This window comes from Hordeum vulgare, chromosome 7H, assembly GCF_904849725.1.
Source record: "Hordeum vulgare subsp. vulgare chromosome 7H, MorexV3_pseudomolecules_assembly, whole genome shotgun sequence".
NCBI classification, from domain to species: Eukaryota; Viridiplantae; Streptophyta; class Magnoliopsida; order Poales; family Poaceae; genus Hordeum; species Hordeum vulgare.
Window position 1 is genome coordinate 521679992 of NC_058524.1, and position 16819 is coordinate 521696810.

The window sequence follows — 16819 nt, forward strand, 5'->3', positions numbered from 1 at the left end:
CCGAGTGAGATCCCCGGTTCTTTCGTCTCCTACCTTGGTCCCTTGCTCCCAATTATCTGCCATGACCCTCTTCAAAGCCGACAGCACCCGCGTCGTCCTGGACCACGTCCTGGACCACCCGTGTCGGTATGGTGCTACAGATAGCGTAATAGTTGAGGGGAGACACGTCGTCGTAAGGCCGGTCAACCAGAGCTGCCATGCACTGCTCGCCGTGAGGCTGGTGCCGCGTCAGAGCACCGCGAGAGCTGTAATGCATCTTCGTCAAACGTGTCGGTGCTGCGTTGGAGCTCTGTCGTGGTGCAATGGAGCTTCGCCGATCAACGGCGGTGTGCCATGAAAGCTGCAATGGAGCTTTACCGGACGCATCGGTGCTGCGTTAGAGCTCTGCTAGTGCTGCATTGGAGCTTCGCCGGATGATATCTTACAGAAATCATCCGGCTGTCTAACCGTCCGATCTGGCTGCTAGTGGCCGCTAGATTACAACAACGTCACGGCATCAGTAGACACGTGAGTGCTTCAATGCAGCCCAACTACATCCACAAAAACAGCTCCATTGTAGCTTCTGACATCGTCGTCATTAGGCAAAGCTTCAACTCAACACCGAGGACGTCCGGCAAATCTTCATTGCAGCATGAGCGGAGCTCCAATAGGGCATCATTGCATTCGGCGAAGCTCCGGCATGGTGCTACAAAGAGCGCAATAGTTGGGCACGTCGTCGTAAGGCCGGTCAACCAGAACTGCCATGCACCGCTCGCCGTAAGGCCGGTGCTGCGTCGGAGCACCGTGAGAGCTGTCATGGATCTTCGTCGAACGTGCCGGTGTTGCGTTCGAGCTCCGTCGTGGTTCAATGGAGCTTCTCCGGATGTCATCGGTAATGTGTTGGAGCTTCGCCGAACAACGGCGGTGCACCATGAAAGCTGCAATGGAGCTTCACCGGACGCATTGGTGTTGTGTTAGAGCTCCGCTGGTGCTGCAATGGAGATTCGTCGGATGCAACGATGCCCTATTGAGCTCCGCTAATGCTGCAATGAAGCTTCGCCGGACGTCCTCGGTGTTGAGTTGAAGCTTTGCCTAACGACGACGGTGACAGAAAGCTGCAATGGAGTTGCTTGTCTGGATGGAGCTGCGCTGCATTGAAACACTAACGTGTCTACTACTGTCGTGACGTTGCTGTAATCTAGCGGCCACTAGCAGCCAGATCGGACGGTTAGACAACCGGATGATTTCTCTAAGATATCATCCGGCTGATTCGTAGCACTAGCCCCTGTTTTAGCGTTTTAGGGCACAAAAAACTGTTCTCCTTTTCGAGATGCCCTATTTTAGGACACGCCTTCTCCAACAGCTGCCCTATTTTAGGGCACCGCAACCGAACCGCACCACTCGTTCTTTTGATATTTGAGAGATAGAAATGAATATACACATATATATGATTATCAAACATTGCAAAAGATAGCACACACGAATTAAGGTCAATCGGTAGCATAAGATAGTTCAAATCATCTCACAAAACGACACATAGTTCAAACATGGTACTACTCGGTGTTGTGCACATCACATCTCAAGCAACGATCACAACACATCTCAGGCCTCGGTATTGTGCACATCACCGCCCTTGTCCTTCTTGATGCTTGCTTGTTGAGTAGGGATCGAACCCGTGCTCATGTTGGCCGTAGGAGATGACATGAACCCGGCCATGCCTCCTCCCATGCCACCACTCGTACCAATGCCCATGCCACCTCCTCCCATGCCTCCTCCCATGACACCACTTGTGCCAATGCCCATGCCACCTCCTCCCATGCCCATGCCTCCTCCCATAATCCCATGAAGCTCAACCCACCTACCATACCACCTCCCATGGCGTTCATTGCACTCACATATGTCATTTGCTTCTTGGCCAACACTTGATCACGACATAGCTCAATGTATTGGCGTTGCTTCTGATCCATTTTGCTTGTATCCATGAACATGAGCTTTTGCTCATTCTCCACCTCAATCTTGGCCTCCTCGATGGCTAGCTTCTTCTCCTACATGACAACCTTGCGGCTCTCGGCCGCCGCCCTCATCTCCTCGACCGCCCCCGTCCGCTCAACTGCTTCTTTGAGCTCCTCCAATTCCTTGAACTTCAATAGCTTCCTCTCCTCATTCATATCCTTTCGAGCTTTCATCATTGCATCGAAGGGATTAGGGCGCCTCACAGCCCGCCCGGCGAGCAGACGCAGCCCTAGGGTTCGTTGACGCCGCGGGGGCATCGTGGGCGGCGCCCGAGAGTGTGGATGAGGCGGAGATGGTCGCCGGGGGTAGGGAGGTCGGGAAGGGGAGCGTCGTTGCCATCCATGGCGCGATGGTCGCCGGAGGCGGTCAAACCCAAGGCGGAAAGGGCGAGGCGAAGGGTTCAGCGCGGCGGTTGGAGTTCGCGCGCGGTGAAAATGAAAGAATAGGGCACCCTTCGGCGGCCCTCTCTTCCCCAAATATGGGGCAGAGAGGAGCAAAATTTGGGACAACCCTATTTTAAGGCACCTCATAAGACACCTGTTGGAGGACCGTTTTTGGCCTTTCGTGTCTCAGAAAGCAGTTTTTTGGACACAAAGACTAAAATAGGGCATCTGTTAGAGATGCTCCTATGATCTTTCCAAGAACACAAGAAGTGACACATTCTTACAATTGCAACATTTTTGACATATTCAAATCGCCATTTAATTTAGTCTATTTGATTGATGGCTAGGATTATACAAAACCTCCCCAACAAATAATATCTAATATGGATTGATGGGAGTATAAAAATGTTCATCCTTTATTTAGAATGAGAGAAATGTTCAATGTATTTTGCAAAAAAATATCAAAAATGCAAAAAAACCAGTAAAAAATATGAAAAGAGTAAATGGAAAGAAAAAAAATAAAGGAAAACACTTGAAATCAGGCGGCTCATCACGAACACGCACATCAACCATGTTCCTAGCCAACCACGTGTTAATGTGGACCACGCCGAGGCTTGTTTGTTTTCTTTCCTACATGCATCATTGATACTCCCTCCGTTCTTAAATATAAGAGCTTTTAGAGATTGTACTATGAACTACATACGGATGTACATAGACATATTTTAGAATATAAATTTACTCATTTTGTTTCGTATGTAGTCTTTTAGTAAAATCTTTAAAAGGTATTATATTTTGAAACGAAGGGAGTACTTGCTGAGCACCGTCACGTGATGGACTGCAGACTAGTACGTTTTTCTCTCGCCCATGCATTGTACGACATTTTTTTTCTTTTATCATTTCTCCGTAGCTCTCTTCTCTAGTCGTTCCTCCCACTTTTCATCCCCAGCTAGAGCACAAATCCATGGGTAAGTAGTGCTACGAGGGGCGTTCTTCAGCTTTGCCTCATTCTCCTCTCTCTCCCCCTCTATTCCCCCCCCCCTCTCTATATATATATATATATTCGGAATAATTAAAATATTCGGAATAATTAAAATATTTAAAACTAATCTAAACTAAATTAAGTTACAAATTCAGGTTTTAATGTTGATATACGTGATTACGTATACGAGTTATTAAAGTAAATACAAAGTTATTTATTTATTTTATATTATTTTAACACGAAGTGTTTTTAAATTATTTTGCTTATATTGCAGGATCTTTGAGGGACTGTCGAGGCCAACAAGACGACTGAGGTGTACGCAGTGGTGTAATATCCTACTCAGTACTCACCATATTTATCATTATGTTGTTTCAGATGTAGCTAAGTTTGTTCACTTGATGTTTTAGTTGCAAATTTATGGAGTAAATTCCTATCGTCTTCCCAGGTAGTTCCACCCGAAGGGAACACTTCTCTACGGCCATAAGGTTCTCATTCAAATGCCATAAAAGGCTACACAGAGAACTACCGGCAAAGTTTTCTCCTATAGGATCCCTAGCATAAGAACTAGTTCCATAAATTCAAAAATAAAATACCAAGTGAAAACACGAAACTACATCATTTCCACAACATAATTTACATATGGTTTTCCCTTTCGGGAACCCCCGAAGGGTTTACACAAGGATAAAGAAATTACCTTCTAACTACCTTCGCGAGCTTACAAATGCTCTAAATATTGTAGCTCTTTATTACACGATGAGGAAGTACTACTACTACTACTACTTGAGCAAAGAGCTTGCTAACTGAGTTGCAACTCTGTGCTCTATCTGTGGCTGGTTCTTCTCCGTCTGGTGTCTCTCTTCGCAGCAAGGCTCCTCCTTTTATAGGCAAGAGAGCACCTCTTGGATGGCTTCCGGGAGAAGGCTCCTCTATTATTTTCTCCTTCTTTCTCCTTGTCCATCATGCACCTAGTTTTTAGGCCTTCTAGGCTTTATAGGCTTTGTAGCCATTATAGCCCTTCTTTCTAGGGTATTGAGTGTATGTTGGAGAGGTTTGCACACCGTGTCTTGGCTGCCAATGGAGGTGGCATTGTCTTCTTTTTTGATTTTCTTCTTCGTCATGATTTTGTCTTGGACTTTAATTATCAGGAATATTACAATCTTTGGATATGCATGTGCCCGTACACTACCTGCTGATATGTGTATGCGGGCATACTTGGCTGAAAACATGCACATGTGTGTGCATTGGCTATTGATATGCGTACGCATACATGCTGCATTTTTTTTGTTTTTTTTAGGGGGGGTCTTCCCTGCCCATATAATTGATATTTCATATCAATATACACTAAGATTCTAAATTCCTATCAGCATTCAGTCGGAGTATATGTCCTCCGCGCCCGAATGATTGATAGTAATATCAATTCAAATTCAGTGACATTTGAAGTTGGGTTTTACTCAGGTGGCTGCCCATGCCCTGCGATATCCATATGATCCTCATCTAAGAGATGGAAATCATACTTCGTATCACATTCTTTATTTATATCTTCAAATCTTATTTTCATTTCAACCCTTATTTCTTCTAATATCTCTTCCTTTAATTCTTTCTTCATTATTTTTGACAATTCTTCAAATCTTTTGTCCATTTCTTGATCTATATATTCACTATCCAAAGGGTCTAGGCCCTTGAGAAGGCATTCTTTATATGTATAATTTTTTGGAGAACCTTCTTCCTTTATATTCTTTCCTGATGATTCTCCCTTGGTTATTTTAAATATTGGCATATTAGATGCATTGTTATCTGCATTCTTTCTCTTCTGGATATAATCCTTGGGGTCAATATAATAGTTTTCCCCTATCATTTTTCTTTGCCCAAAACAAGGCCTCATCAATACCTTCATATTTTTTGAATGTTAAGTCTTGTCCCATTCGTTTTGCATCTAGTTTCTCTATCATGATGTCTTCCCATGTCAAATATATCCCGGGTTTATTTCCGTCAAATAAAACATATAATATTTCTCCTTTTTGTATTTCAGCCCTTTCTAGTTTTGCCGCCTTCATATTCATTTGGTTAAAATATTCTGCCAATCTATTTAGAATTGATAGCATATATCCTTTTTCATCTCTCTTATTGGTATATTGGAACCAGAAATTGTCCAGTATGCACCTGTGAATTTCATCAAGCTTGATATGGGCCTTTGGCTTGAAATTGAAGGTATTTGGCTGAAATATCTTCAGCCTGTTCTCCTCTCCAAAGAAGAAGCATTCGTCCCTGGTGGGGAATAATCCTTTCTTCATTTCTGCAAATTTGATGCACGAGAAAATATGTCAGGTAAAGTATTATCTTTTCCCTTAATATGCTCAAGAATAACTTTATAACCATTCCCAGCTATGGTGTCTTCAAATAAGACCCATCTTCTGGTTGAACTTTTCTTACTATTAATTTTATTATAATATCGACATATGGCTTCACAATCAGTTCGCACTGTAAATTCTTTGAATCCTAGATATAACCTAAAAGCATTTATTGCATTTACAACTGCAAGGATTTCTCTATCAATATTATTTACCGTTTTTAACTTATAACTTCCTGAAGCATATCTACATATTTTTTCATCTGCTTTCGGGGAATATTTATTAGGTTTTTGTTTTAATATAGCACCCCATCCTACTTTAGATGCATCTGTTTCAATAATAAAATAATTATCTTCTAGAGGCAATTCTAGGGGTTTTAAATTCTTGACTTTTTCTTTGATGGCCTTTACTAATTTTATATCTTCAGAATTAAAATATCTCTGACCATTCTTTCTTAATTTAGCATATAAAGGTCCGGCTAGCTTTGCTAGGTTATCTATGTAATTTCTTGCATAGTTTACAATTCCTAAGAATTGTTGTAGAACTTTTTTATCACTCATATTATCAGGAAACTCTAAAATTTTCTTTGCAATGTGTTCTTGCAAATATATTTTTCCTTCTCCTATTTCATGACCAAGGAAATTTATTCTTTCTTTACAAATTTCCATCTTCTTTTTTGATAATATGAGCCCATTTTGTTCTACCTTGCGAAAGAACACTTCGAGATGGGCTATATGCTCTTTATATGTTTTTGAGAATACTAACAAATCATCTACGTATACTAATATAAAGGCTTGGTTCTCATTAAATATATTTTGCATTTTCCTTTGAAATAGTGCAGGTGCATTCTTTAGACCCAATGGCATTACTAGCCATTCATAATGGCCTTGCGGACAAGTAAAGGCAGTCCATGGAATGGATTCTTCGGCCATTTTCACTTGCCAAAACCCTGCTTTTAAGTCAAATTTAGAGAAAAATTTGCTTCCTTGTATTCTATTGATCCATTCCTGTTTATTAGGTATGTTGTATGCATCATCTACCGTATTATCATTAAGCCTTTTAAAGTTAATTACCATTTTGAATTTACCTCTCACCTCTTCAGCATGATTTCTCACTATAAAAGCAGCAGACCTTTGAGGACTTCTACTTTCTCTAATTGCTTTTAATTTTAATAATTCTTCAATATGCATTTTGAACTCTTCAATATCTTTAGGAGTAGCTTCTATTGGCCCTGACTTAATGATATAGTCTGGATTTATAATATTTATTTTGCAAACTATAGAGTTCCTTTCCCAATGTTTCATCGGTATTTCCCCTATAATTTGTATGTTTTCTAATCTTTGCACTATCTTATCTATATCTTTTTTGGATTTTATGTCTCTATACCAATTTGGTGAAAATGATTGTAATGCTATGCATTCTGTACTTGTATTTTATATATGATATTCTTCTATGGTCTCACTAAGTTCTTCATCTTTACAGAATTCAAGGGCTACCTCTGGACTTGTACTATATTCTCCATCCAAATTAGATATCTCTACATTTTGCAAAGCTTTTCTTTGCTTTCTTACTTCAGATATGTATGGGAGATTATCTTGATAAGGGATAAATGTAACCCCTTCTTCATGTATAATTGTAGTTTGTAAAGACTGTTGTAAAAACCTTAACCCTATTATCATGTCATCATTTATTACTGATAAATCTCTTATTGTAATTTCATCTATTATATATTTCGTGCCATTTATGTATGCTTCAATATTATATGCTAACTGGTTGTGGATTTTCTTTATTCCTGACATATCGGTAGATACTTCAGCTTTATTATTATCTATAGTTTCAACTATTTCTGGACATCTCATGAAATATTTATCATGTATGATGTTCTTTGTGCAACCCGTATCTAGTAGCGCTAACACTTTATAAGAAATGTTTGGCTTTAGAACTATTCTAACTGGGATTCTTATCCCTAACACTTCTTTGAATGGTAATCGAACAATATATTTGTTTCCAAAACTAGTTATTGCATCTTTTAATTGTATTAATTTATCTCCTTTTTTATCCCTTATTGTTATCATTTGTTCTTTCATCTCTGTGATTTTTGCAACCTTATTATCTTGCTCTTTATTATCTTCTAATTCATCCTTTAGCTTTTCTAATTCTGCTTCTAGCTTATTTATTCTATTTTCTAAGTTTCTAACCCTGCTGGATAATATTGTTTCTTCTGGCTCCCATTCTATTTCCTGTCTCCATTTTTGATTACTGACTTTTAGACAGGAGGTACATGCTTGCTTTAAGCATAAACTACACGTGAATCTATTATCTTGGCTAGGATAATATATACAGAAAGCACATTTTATGTTATAATCCCCTTTTCCTTTAATCCAGTCATGTTCACAATCTACTTGATTCATCATTTCGATCTTTAAACCGGCTAATTCATCAATTAGGTTTATTTCATCATCGCTTGATTCATATTCTAGAGTCTCATTTTCTACTTCATCTGTCTCTATGATTGAATATATTGACTCGTCGTCTTTTATTTCATCATCACATACCAAAATATTCTCATTAACACTATCTACTATTAATACTCTCTCTTGCTCCTCATATTTGCTAGAGTACCTTTTTTGGTCTTTATTAGGGCAAGTTCTACTTAAGTGATCGGGAGAGTTACATATGAAACACCTGCATGTTTTATCATATGATTTCTTAGGATTATATCTTCTTACATTTCTTTTATGCAAGAATGGGGCTCTATTATCGGACCTTCTCAAGAAATATCTTTTCTTTGTTCTAAAATTTCTATTATCTCTCCTTTGTGGTTTATAATATTTGTTTTTCCGATGCCTTTCTTCTCCATACGTAAGCGGTATTTGGACAATGTTATTGCAGAAATTGTAATCTGACTTCTTCATAGACCTTTGGGCTTGTATGCCTGTACATACCTTTCTTAATTGTTTAAAAACAAATGTTATGGCTTGAGATATATTTACCACGTTTCCACCTGTTTCTTTTTTATATTCTTCAAATATTATGGATCCTAGAGGGTCTGGCAACTTATTAAAATATCTTTCTACAACACCTACATTAAACCCTTGCTTCACAGTGGTAGCATTATATAAATAATGTTGAGAGAATTCTTTTATTCCTTTCCAGCTAGTTAATGTTAGTTTTTCTATTTCTCTCAACCTTTCGTTTTGTAGTGAGGTATATCCTAATTCCGGGTCTTCTGCGATGATCATATTTGAAATAACATTTGCAAAGTTATTAGGGTTACTTCCGGCCCTTTTTAATTCTTCATACTGATTAGGATATGTCTCTACCCATTGTTCCCATAGAACTTTTACAGATTCTCCTAAAAATGTTTCAAAATATGTTAACATATCTTCTACCTTAGTTCCTATATTATACTGGTTTTGTATATATTTTTGAACTATTAAACCTTTCCATATGCTGATTATATTCGGCCAATCTATAGGGTCATGAGCTGCTAGGTTTAAAATAGCGCCATCATTCTTATAATTTTGAAATTGCACTGGCTTTTCAAAATCTCTTCTTTTAGCACCCATATATCTATATTGTCCAGGGATATATGTAGGTTGATAATCATCCTTTTCTGGAGGCCATTGTCCAGCTGATCTGGTAGGTCTCTCTCTCTCTCCTTCTCTTTTTACCGAAGACTCGCCATATCCCTTTCTTCTTTTATTACTACTTTCTACTTCCATAGCTTCCATTGCATTGTCTAAATTTTGTAGCCCCACATCATCTAGTGAGTTATAAAAATCACTATTCTGCTCCGAATCATTATAATTTTCATCTTCTAACCACATATCTTTTACTAATTCCTCTTCCTCTTCATAACTTTCTAGTAATAACTTATTATTTATATCCCATTGCTCTTCTTCACTAACAACTTCTTCTTCCTGAGGAATATTCTTATCTCTATTAGTGATAGCATCATTATTACTACCAGCATGTTCTCCCCTTTCAATTGATGATGTATTTGGCATAATTGAACCACTAGTTACCAACTTTTTCTCATTTTTTAGTTTTTTTAACCTTGCAATTTCTCTAATTATAAACAATTATCTTTCTCTTATCTTAGGCCAATCTTTTGTCATAGAATTTTTATATTCCCAATCTATATGCTTTAGCTTATTTTCCCAGTGAATTATTTCATCATCTAAATTAGCTTTTTCCATGCATTCGGTCACACCTTTATTCTTATCGTCAATAGATTCTGTTTCTGACATAAAGGATTCTGCGTCTTCTATTGATGCCGATTTATAGTTCATAAATCTAATGCTACTACTTCCTTCACAATTTTGATAACTTATATAGTTTTCAGGTTGCTTTAATTCTTTTTTCTCTATTAATTCACCAATCTTCCACTCTTCTCCCGCTCTTTCTTCAGAACCAATTTTAAGTGGATTCATAAATTTAATACCCTTGGATTGCATACTATCAATTACATCGCTCACATTAACTCTATATCTAGAGTTACTTCTGTTAGTAAGCCTTCCTATAAATTCTATGCTTACTACCAAATTTGTTCCTTTAAAATCTTCATATCCCTTAGTTTGGAAACCAAAACTCATTTTTTCAATAAATTCTTTTACAGGCATCATTAGGTCTGGAGCTATATAGGTTATTAACCTATTTTCATTCATGTCTCCTTCTAAAAATCCTAATGCTGCTTTATCTACTGATTCCCACCTTCGGTCTAATAGAGTTATAAGCACCTTTGCTCCTAATTTCTTTCTTGTCATACCTTTAACTCCTATAATATACATACCTTGATGAATATATTTGTAACCACAATATTTTAATACATTTTCAATATTTTTGCTTACTATTCTTAAATCAACTGGGTGTGTTAACACACTTAGTTCTACTTCTCTTGATATACGGTATAACCCGCTCTTACTCTCAAACATACCCATGTGATATACCTGTTGCGGTTTTATTTTTCTTAGGGTATCCTTTTGATATCTTTCGAGGTCTCTCTGAATATCTATAACTTCTTCAATACTATCAATATCATCGGCTTTACATGATAATCTATGCTTCATTGCGAGTGGTCTTGAGTCTTGCCTTACTAACTGGAGGGTTTTATCTCTTCTAAGGAAGCCTTTAGATATGTCCATTTTTCTGAATTAATATTTCTTGATGATGTTACGATTCCAGATGACGATAGCACAATTTCTTTGTTGTTTTGGACACTTTTTAGCTTGTCTAAAACTTGAATTAATAGCTGAAGAATTGTATTATTTTGTCTTATTATAATTGTAGAGTCTTCTTTTGGTGAGTCGTGATCAGAAAATCCTACAGGAGGTGACAAGTATTTGGCTACTTCGTTTAATGCTTGGCTATATTCAGTCATATAATTATGAGACAATCAAAGTTTTAACTTCTTGCAGCAACTTCTTTATATCGAGTATATCTTGTCTTGCTTCTGTGCGAGGGAGTGAGTCTTTGCCTTTACTTAGGTAACGGCCAATTGACAACACTTCTTCTTTAATATAATCGTTATTCTTGCAAAGTACGTTCTGCCTGGCCTTTCCTTCTTCTAGCTTATGTAAGGCGAGATCGATTTTATTGTTCAGACCAGAATATTTATCCGCAAGCTTTTGGTATTCTTTGGATAAACTCTCAAATTTTTGGTCTAAATTATCTTGTCTTTTCCCCCAAGATATGTAAAAGTTATATATCAAATCGACAATTGTATTTAGCTGGCTATGAGATGTATGCCACGTATGCTCTTCAGAAGGATTTATTCTGCACCTTATATTAATATTCTCTTTAGTATTTATTACCTTACCTGCGCTAACTTCTAAATTTAAATACTTTAACCTATCAATGTTTAAAACGCTGGACCTGATACCAAATATACGGAATATTTAAAATATTCAGAATAATTAAAATATTCGGAATAATTAAAATATTTAAAACTAATCTAAACTAAATTAAGTTACAAATTCAGGTTTTAATGTTGATATACGTGATTACGTATACGAGTTATTAAAGTAAATACAAAGTTATTTATTTATTTTATATTATTTTAACACGAAGTGTTTTTAAATTATTTTGCTTATATTGCAGGATCTTTGAGGGGCTGTCGAGGCCAACAAGACGACTGAGGTGTACGTAGTGGTGTAATATCCTACTCAGTACTCACCATATTTATCATTATGTTGTTTCAGATGTAGCTAAGTTTGTTCACTTGATGTTTTAGTTGCAAATTTATGGAGTAAATTCTTATCGTCTTCCCAGGTAGTTCCACCCGAAGGGAACACTTCTCTACGGCCATAAGGTTCTCATTCAAATGCCATAAAAGGCTACACAGAGAACTACCGGCAAAGTTTTCTCCTATAGGATCCCTAGCATAAGAACTCGTTCCATAAATTCAAAAATAAAATACCAAGTGAAAACACGAAACTACATCATTTCCACAACATAATTTATATATGGTTTTCCCTTTCGGGAACCCCCGAAGGGTTTACACAAGGATAAAGAAATTACCTTCTAACTACCTTCGCGAGCTTACAAATGCTCTAAATATTGTAGCTCTTTATTACACGATGAGGAAGTACTATTACTACTACTACTTGAGCAAAGAGCTAGCTAGCTGAGTTGCAACTCTGTGCTCTATCTGTGGCTGGTTCTTCTCCGTCTGGTGTCTCTCTTCGCAGCAAGGCTCCTCCTTTTATAGGCAAGAGAGCACCTCTTGGATGGCTTCCGGGAGAAGGCTCCTCTATTATTTCCTCCTTCTTTCTCCTTGTCCATCATGCACCTAGTTTTTAGGCCTTCTAGGCTTTATAGGCTTTGTAGCCATTATAGCCCTTCTTTCTAGGGTATTGAGTGCATGTTGGAGAGGTTTGCACACCGTGTCTTGGCTGCCAATGGAGGTGGCATTGTCTTCTTTTTTGATTTTCTTCTTCGTCATGATTTTGTCTTGGACTTTAATCATCAGGAATATTACAATCTTTGGATATGCATGTGCCCGTACACTGCCTGCTGATATGTGTATGCGGGCATACTTGGCTGAAAACATGCACCCCTCTATCTACAAAAGTGCTACAACCATCGTTGCAATTTGCTACAACTTGCAACAAGGCGAGCTGCAACATGTAGCGCGTTGGCTCTATGGCGAGATGTGTTTTTGCTGCATCCGTCATAATTTTTTGCTACTACCATCGCCTAGATTTGATACATCATTAATGGTGATGCTAGACACGCGACAACGGTGACCACATTTTTTGCTGCAACCGCCGTCATTTTTTGCTATGACCAGCGACAATTTTTTTAACACCATTCTTTTTGGTTGTCATCAGTGACGGAAATCATAGAAATGTTGCAACCGACTACGAGAAAGCTTCAACCCTCTTCTGAAAAAAGCTTCAACGATAGAACAACAAGCTGACATTGGCGAGCAACAACGATAGGAGCTACTCGTTACCGATGCATGGGGTGATAGAACAGGCGCACGTCGCGATATGACAGCGGCTGGTAGCAGTGCTGGAACCCCAACTATCGCTATTAGAACCAGAGGTCGAGCGCGGCGAGCTGCAAGGCCCTCTGATGAACTGCGCGGGTGGCAACCTCTGCTATGGGCGGCGAGCAGTCTGATGATGGGGACAATGATGACGAGCGCGTGGGAGCCCGGGGGGCTACATGAACGGAGTGCTGGCTCAGCTGCTAGAGGAGGACGAAGGAGCAGGTGGGATCCAACGATGTGGGAGCCTTCAATCTTAGGGTTGCGTTGCGACCAGTCGAAATTTGGGACGCGACACGCCGGCGCCTAGCAGCCGCCATTCGTAGTAAGCTCTAAAGACCCGACGAGTGTGGACAACACATTGTTTCTTGCAACAATGTTGCGTCGGCTGTAAAACACGATGTCGCTGCAAAGTTGTCGATGGTGTAGCAAGATGGATGTGTGACGCGATGCTGCAATAAGCGACACCGTCATGGGTAATGCGTCCAACATGGGAGCTTCGCCGAGTGTGTATTGGGATCGCTTCAGAAGCATCATCAGCTAGTGCATGTTGGGTGTCCAACGATTTTTTGACGACTGTCCACGGTGTTGCATTGTTACTTCGTCGGTTGAGGTGTTGCGATGTTATGACGGTGTTTGAAGGTGTTCCGATGTCGACGATCAACGGAGTTGCGATGTCATGGCGGTGGTCAATGGTGTTGCGATGTCTGCGATCGACGATGTTGCGATGTCATGATGGCGGTCGGCCATGTTACCATGTCGATGGTTGACGTTGTTGCAATATCACGATTGTGGTCGACGTAGTTGCGGTGTCACGACGATGGTCGATGGTGTTGCGATGTCGGCAGTCGACGGTGTTGGGGTATCACGACGGCGGCCAGCGGTGTTACGTTGTCATGACGTGGTCGAAGGTGTTGCGATGTCGGCGATCGACGGTGTTGCGGTATGACGACGACGGACGGCGGGGTTGCGATGTCACGATGATGGTCGACGATGTTGTGATGCCGCGATGACGGTAAACGGTGTTGCAATGTTACTGTAGCGTCGAGAGTGTTGCGATGTAATGACGATGTTGACAGTGCTGCGATATTATTAGATGGGACTTGTGGGTGACTACTAGTCGGAAGGGGTATGGACAAGGCGAATGCGGTGTTGGAACCTCATGATGTGCCATAATGATATGGTTTGCGCGACATAGTCGGGATCGAAAATGTTGCAAAGATTACGTAGGATATTCTAAACTTACGAATGGACTAGCATTGGTGCACTTTGTGTTATATTTGGTGTCAGCGTAGGTACGTACGTCAAGCGAAGTGCACTAACTAGTAAAAAGAGGACGTGGTATAGGGTCGTTCATGGGACCACCTAAATGGAAAAGGATGAGACAAAGCAGTGTATTGGAATCATATAGCCGGTACTTTGCCCGCTGCTAACCACAACTAGCTGCCAGAGGAGAGCCGAGAGGCGTCAGATTCGGCCAGATCACACGGCTGATCTTTGGCATCGGCCAAAAATAAAAGTAGAAAAAGGAAAGCGAAACGAAAAACCACAAAGAGAAAAAAAAAAGGGAAAAGCAGCAGAAAAAGGCCGGCCCAACTGAAGACGCGCTTCAGGGTGGCCATGACTATTTTGCTCAAAAAAAAAACATTTGCCATGACTATTTGGCGCCAGCGGGCGGGAAATAGGATTGGCCCGTCAAGAGCCGCTTTCGGATTCCATGGATGACGATTTCCATCCATCGAGCGGGCTAAAGACTCGTACGAGTCGGACAATGAAAACCGTACGCACAGTGATTCCGCTTCCAAACCCAAACGCCATCTATAAATTCCAGCCTGAGCTCCCGACCAACCGCCAAACCAGAAGCGACGGAAAAGTAAAGAAGAAGGCGAGAGACACACACGATCGAGACCCAATTCCCAAACCCTCGAGCTCCCGGTCGCTGCTTCGTCTTCGCGTCAGTCCATCCATCGGCGACATCCTCAAGACACCTCTCGGGATCGCCATGATGAACCCGGAGATGATGCGGGTGGCGGAGGAGCAGATGCGGCGCATACCCGCCGACGACCTCGCCAGGATGCAGCGGCAGCTCATGTCCAACCCGGACCTGCTGAAGCTCGCGACCGAGAGCATGAAGAACATGACGGCCGACGACTTCAAGCGAGCCGCCGAGCACCTGAACCAAACAAACCCAGAAGAGATGGTCGACATGACGGAAAAAATCGCCAAGGCCAAGCCCGAGGAGTTCACCGCCATGAAGGCCCAAGCCGACGCACAGACGTCGCACGCGATATCCGCCGCAAAGATGCTGAAGCGGGAGGGGAACCAGCTCCACCGCGACGGGCAGTACGCCGACGCCGCCGCCAAGTACAAGCTCGCCAGGGATAACGTGAAGAACGGCGTGCCGTCGGCGGCCGGGCGCGATCTGCAGCTGCAGTGCAGCGTTAATCTGATGGCCTGTTACCTGAAACTAGGCCAGTTTGAGGAGTGCGTCAACGAAGGCTCGGAGGTTTTGAGCTACGACTCGGGCACCGTCAAAGCGTACTACCGAAGGGGTCAGGCGTACAAGGAGCTGGGAAACCTCCAGGCTGCTGTTGCTGACCTGAGTAAAGCCCATGAAATGTCTCCGGACGATGAAACTGTCGCTCAAGTTCTGAGAGAGGCACGAGAAAAACTTGCAACCCAAGGGGAGGCAGCAGAAAACGTGCCAAAGGGACTTGTTATTGAAGAAGTCGTGGAGGAAGATGTTAGTTCTGATCTGTCAAGCGCTCAACGGAATTCTTCTTCTTCTACTACTGAGCATACTGTTTCACAACCACAACCACACGACGAAGCACGAAGCTCAAGACAGTCTGACTCTTCAGAAAGCTTGATCAATACGTCTCAGGTCCCTGTTGCTCCACATTTTGGATCCAATATGCCGACTGGCATGGTTGGTATGGCAGACCCTGCTACGTGGGAGATGTTGTCATCCATGATGGAGAACATGAGTCCTGAAGCGATGGCAAACATTAGCGGGCAGTTTGGTATCGAGTTTTCCAAGGAGGATGCTGCCAACGCTCAACAGGCTATGTCTTCGGTCTCTCCACAAGATTTAGAAACGATGATGAAATGGATCGGCAGAGCACAGCGAGGAGTCCAAGCAGCAAAGAAGACAAAGGATTGGCTACTAGGCAGGAAGGGCTTCATCTTTGCTATTCTCATGCTCATCTTGGCGTTCCTGCTTGGATTCATCAGGAGGTGATGGCATAAGCATCCGAGAATCGGCAACAAAAAAAAACACTGTTGTGGAAGCAATAGTTGAACATGGGCTTTTCTTGTACCATTGTTTATTCTTTCAATCATATGTGTTTATCAATTGTAACAGATTAATTAGGAGTAACTGGCCGAGTGTTTTCATTTGGACATCTAGTAATTGTGCGGGCATCGATTTCATTTCTTCCATGTTGATTTTTTTGGTCATTTTGAACACCCATGCATATTCAAATGTCTGAATCCAGCACCCGTTCATCCAAGAATCACCAACAAACGACTATACTTGACAACGATGGTTGGCGATTGACAATGTGGAAGCACCGAGGGAAGAAGAGTGTACCACTGTTTATTCTTTCATCGTGTCATCGTG

General features: G+C 41.1%; 1 protein-coding gene across 1 annotated transcript; it reads left to right on the forward strand.

The window, feature by feature from the left end:
• The first annotated feature begins 15199 nt into the window (after positions 1 to 15199).
• Positions 15200 to 16438, forward strand: LOC123409203 (outer envelope protein 61-like). Its single transcript, XM_045102165.1, has one exon. It carries the CDS (start codon positions 15200 to 15202, stop codon positions 16436 to 16438), a length of 1239 nt encoding a protein of 412 aa, XP_044958100.1.
• Positions 16439 to 16819: the final 381 nt, after the last annotated feature.

Excerpts from the sequence above, each read along its gene's own strand:
- LOC123409203 (XM_045102165.1), top strand. The coding sequence starts at position 15,200 with ATGATGAACCCGGAGATGATGCGGGTGGCGGAGGAGCAGATGCGGCGC.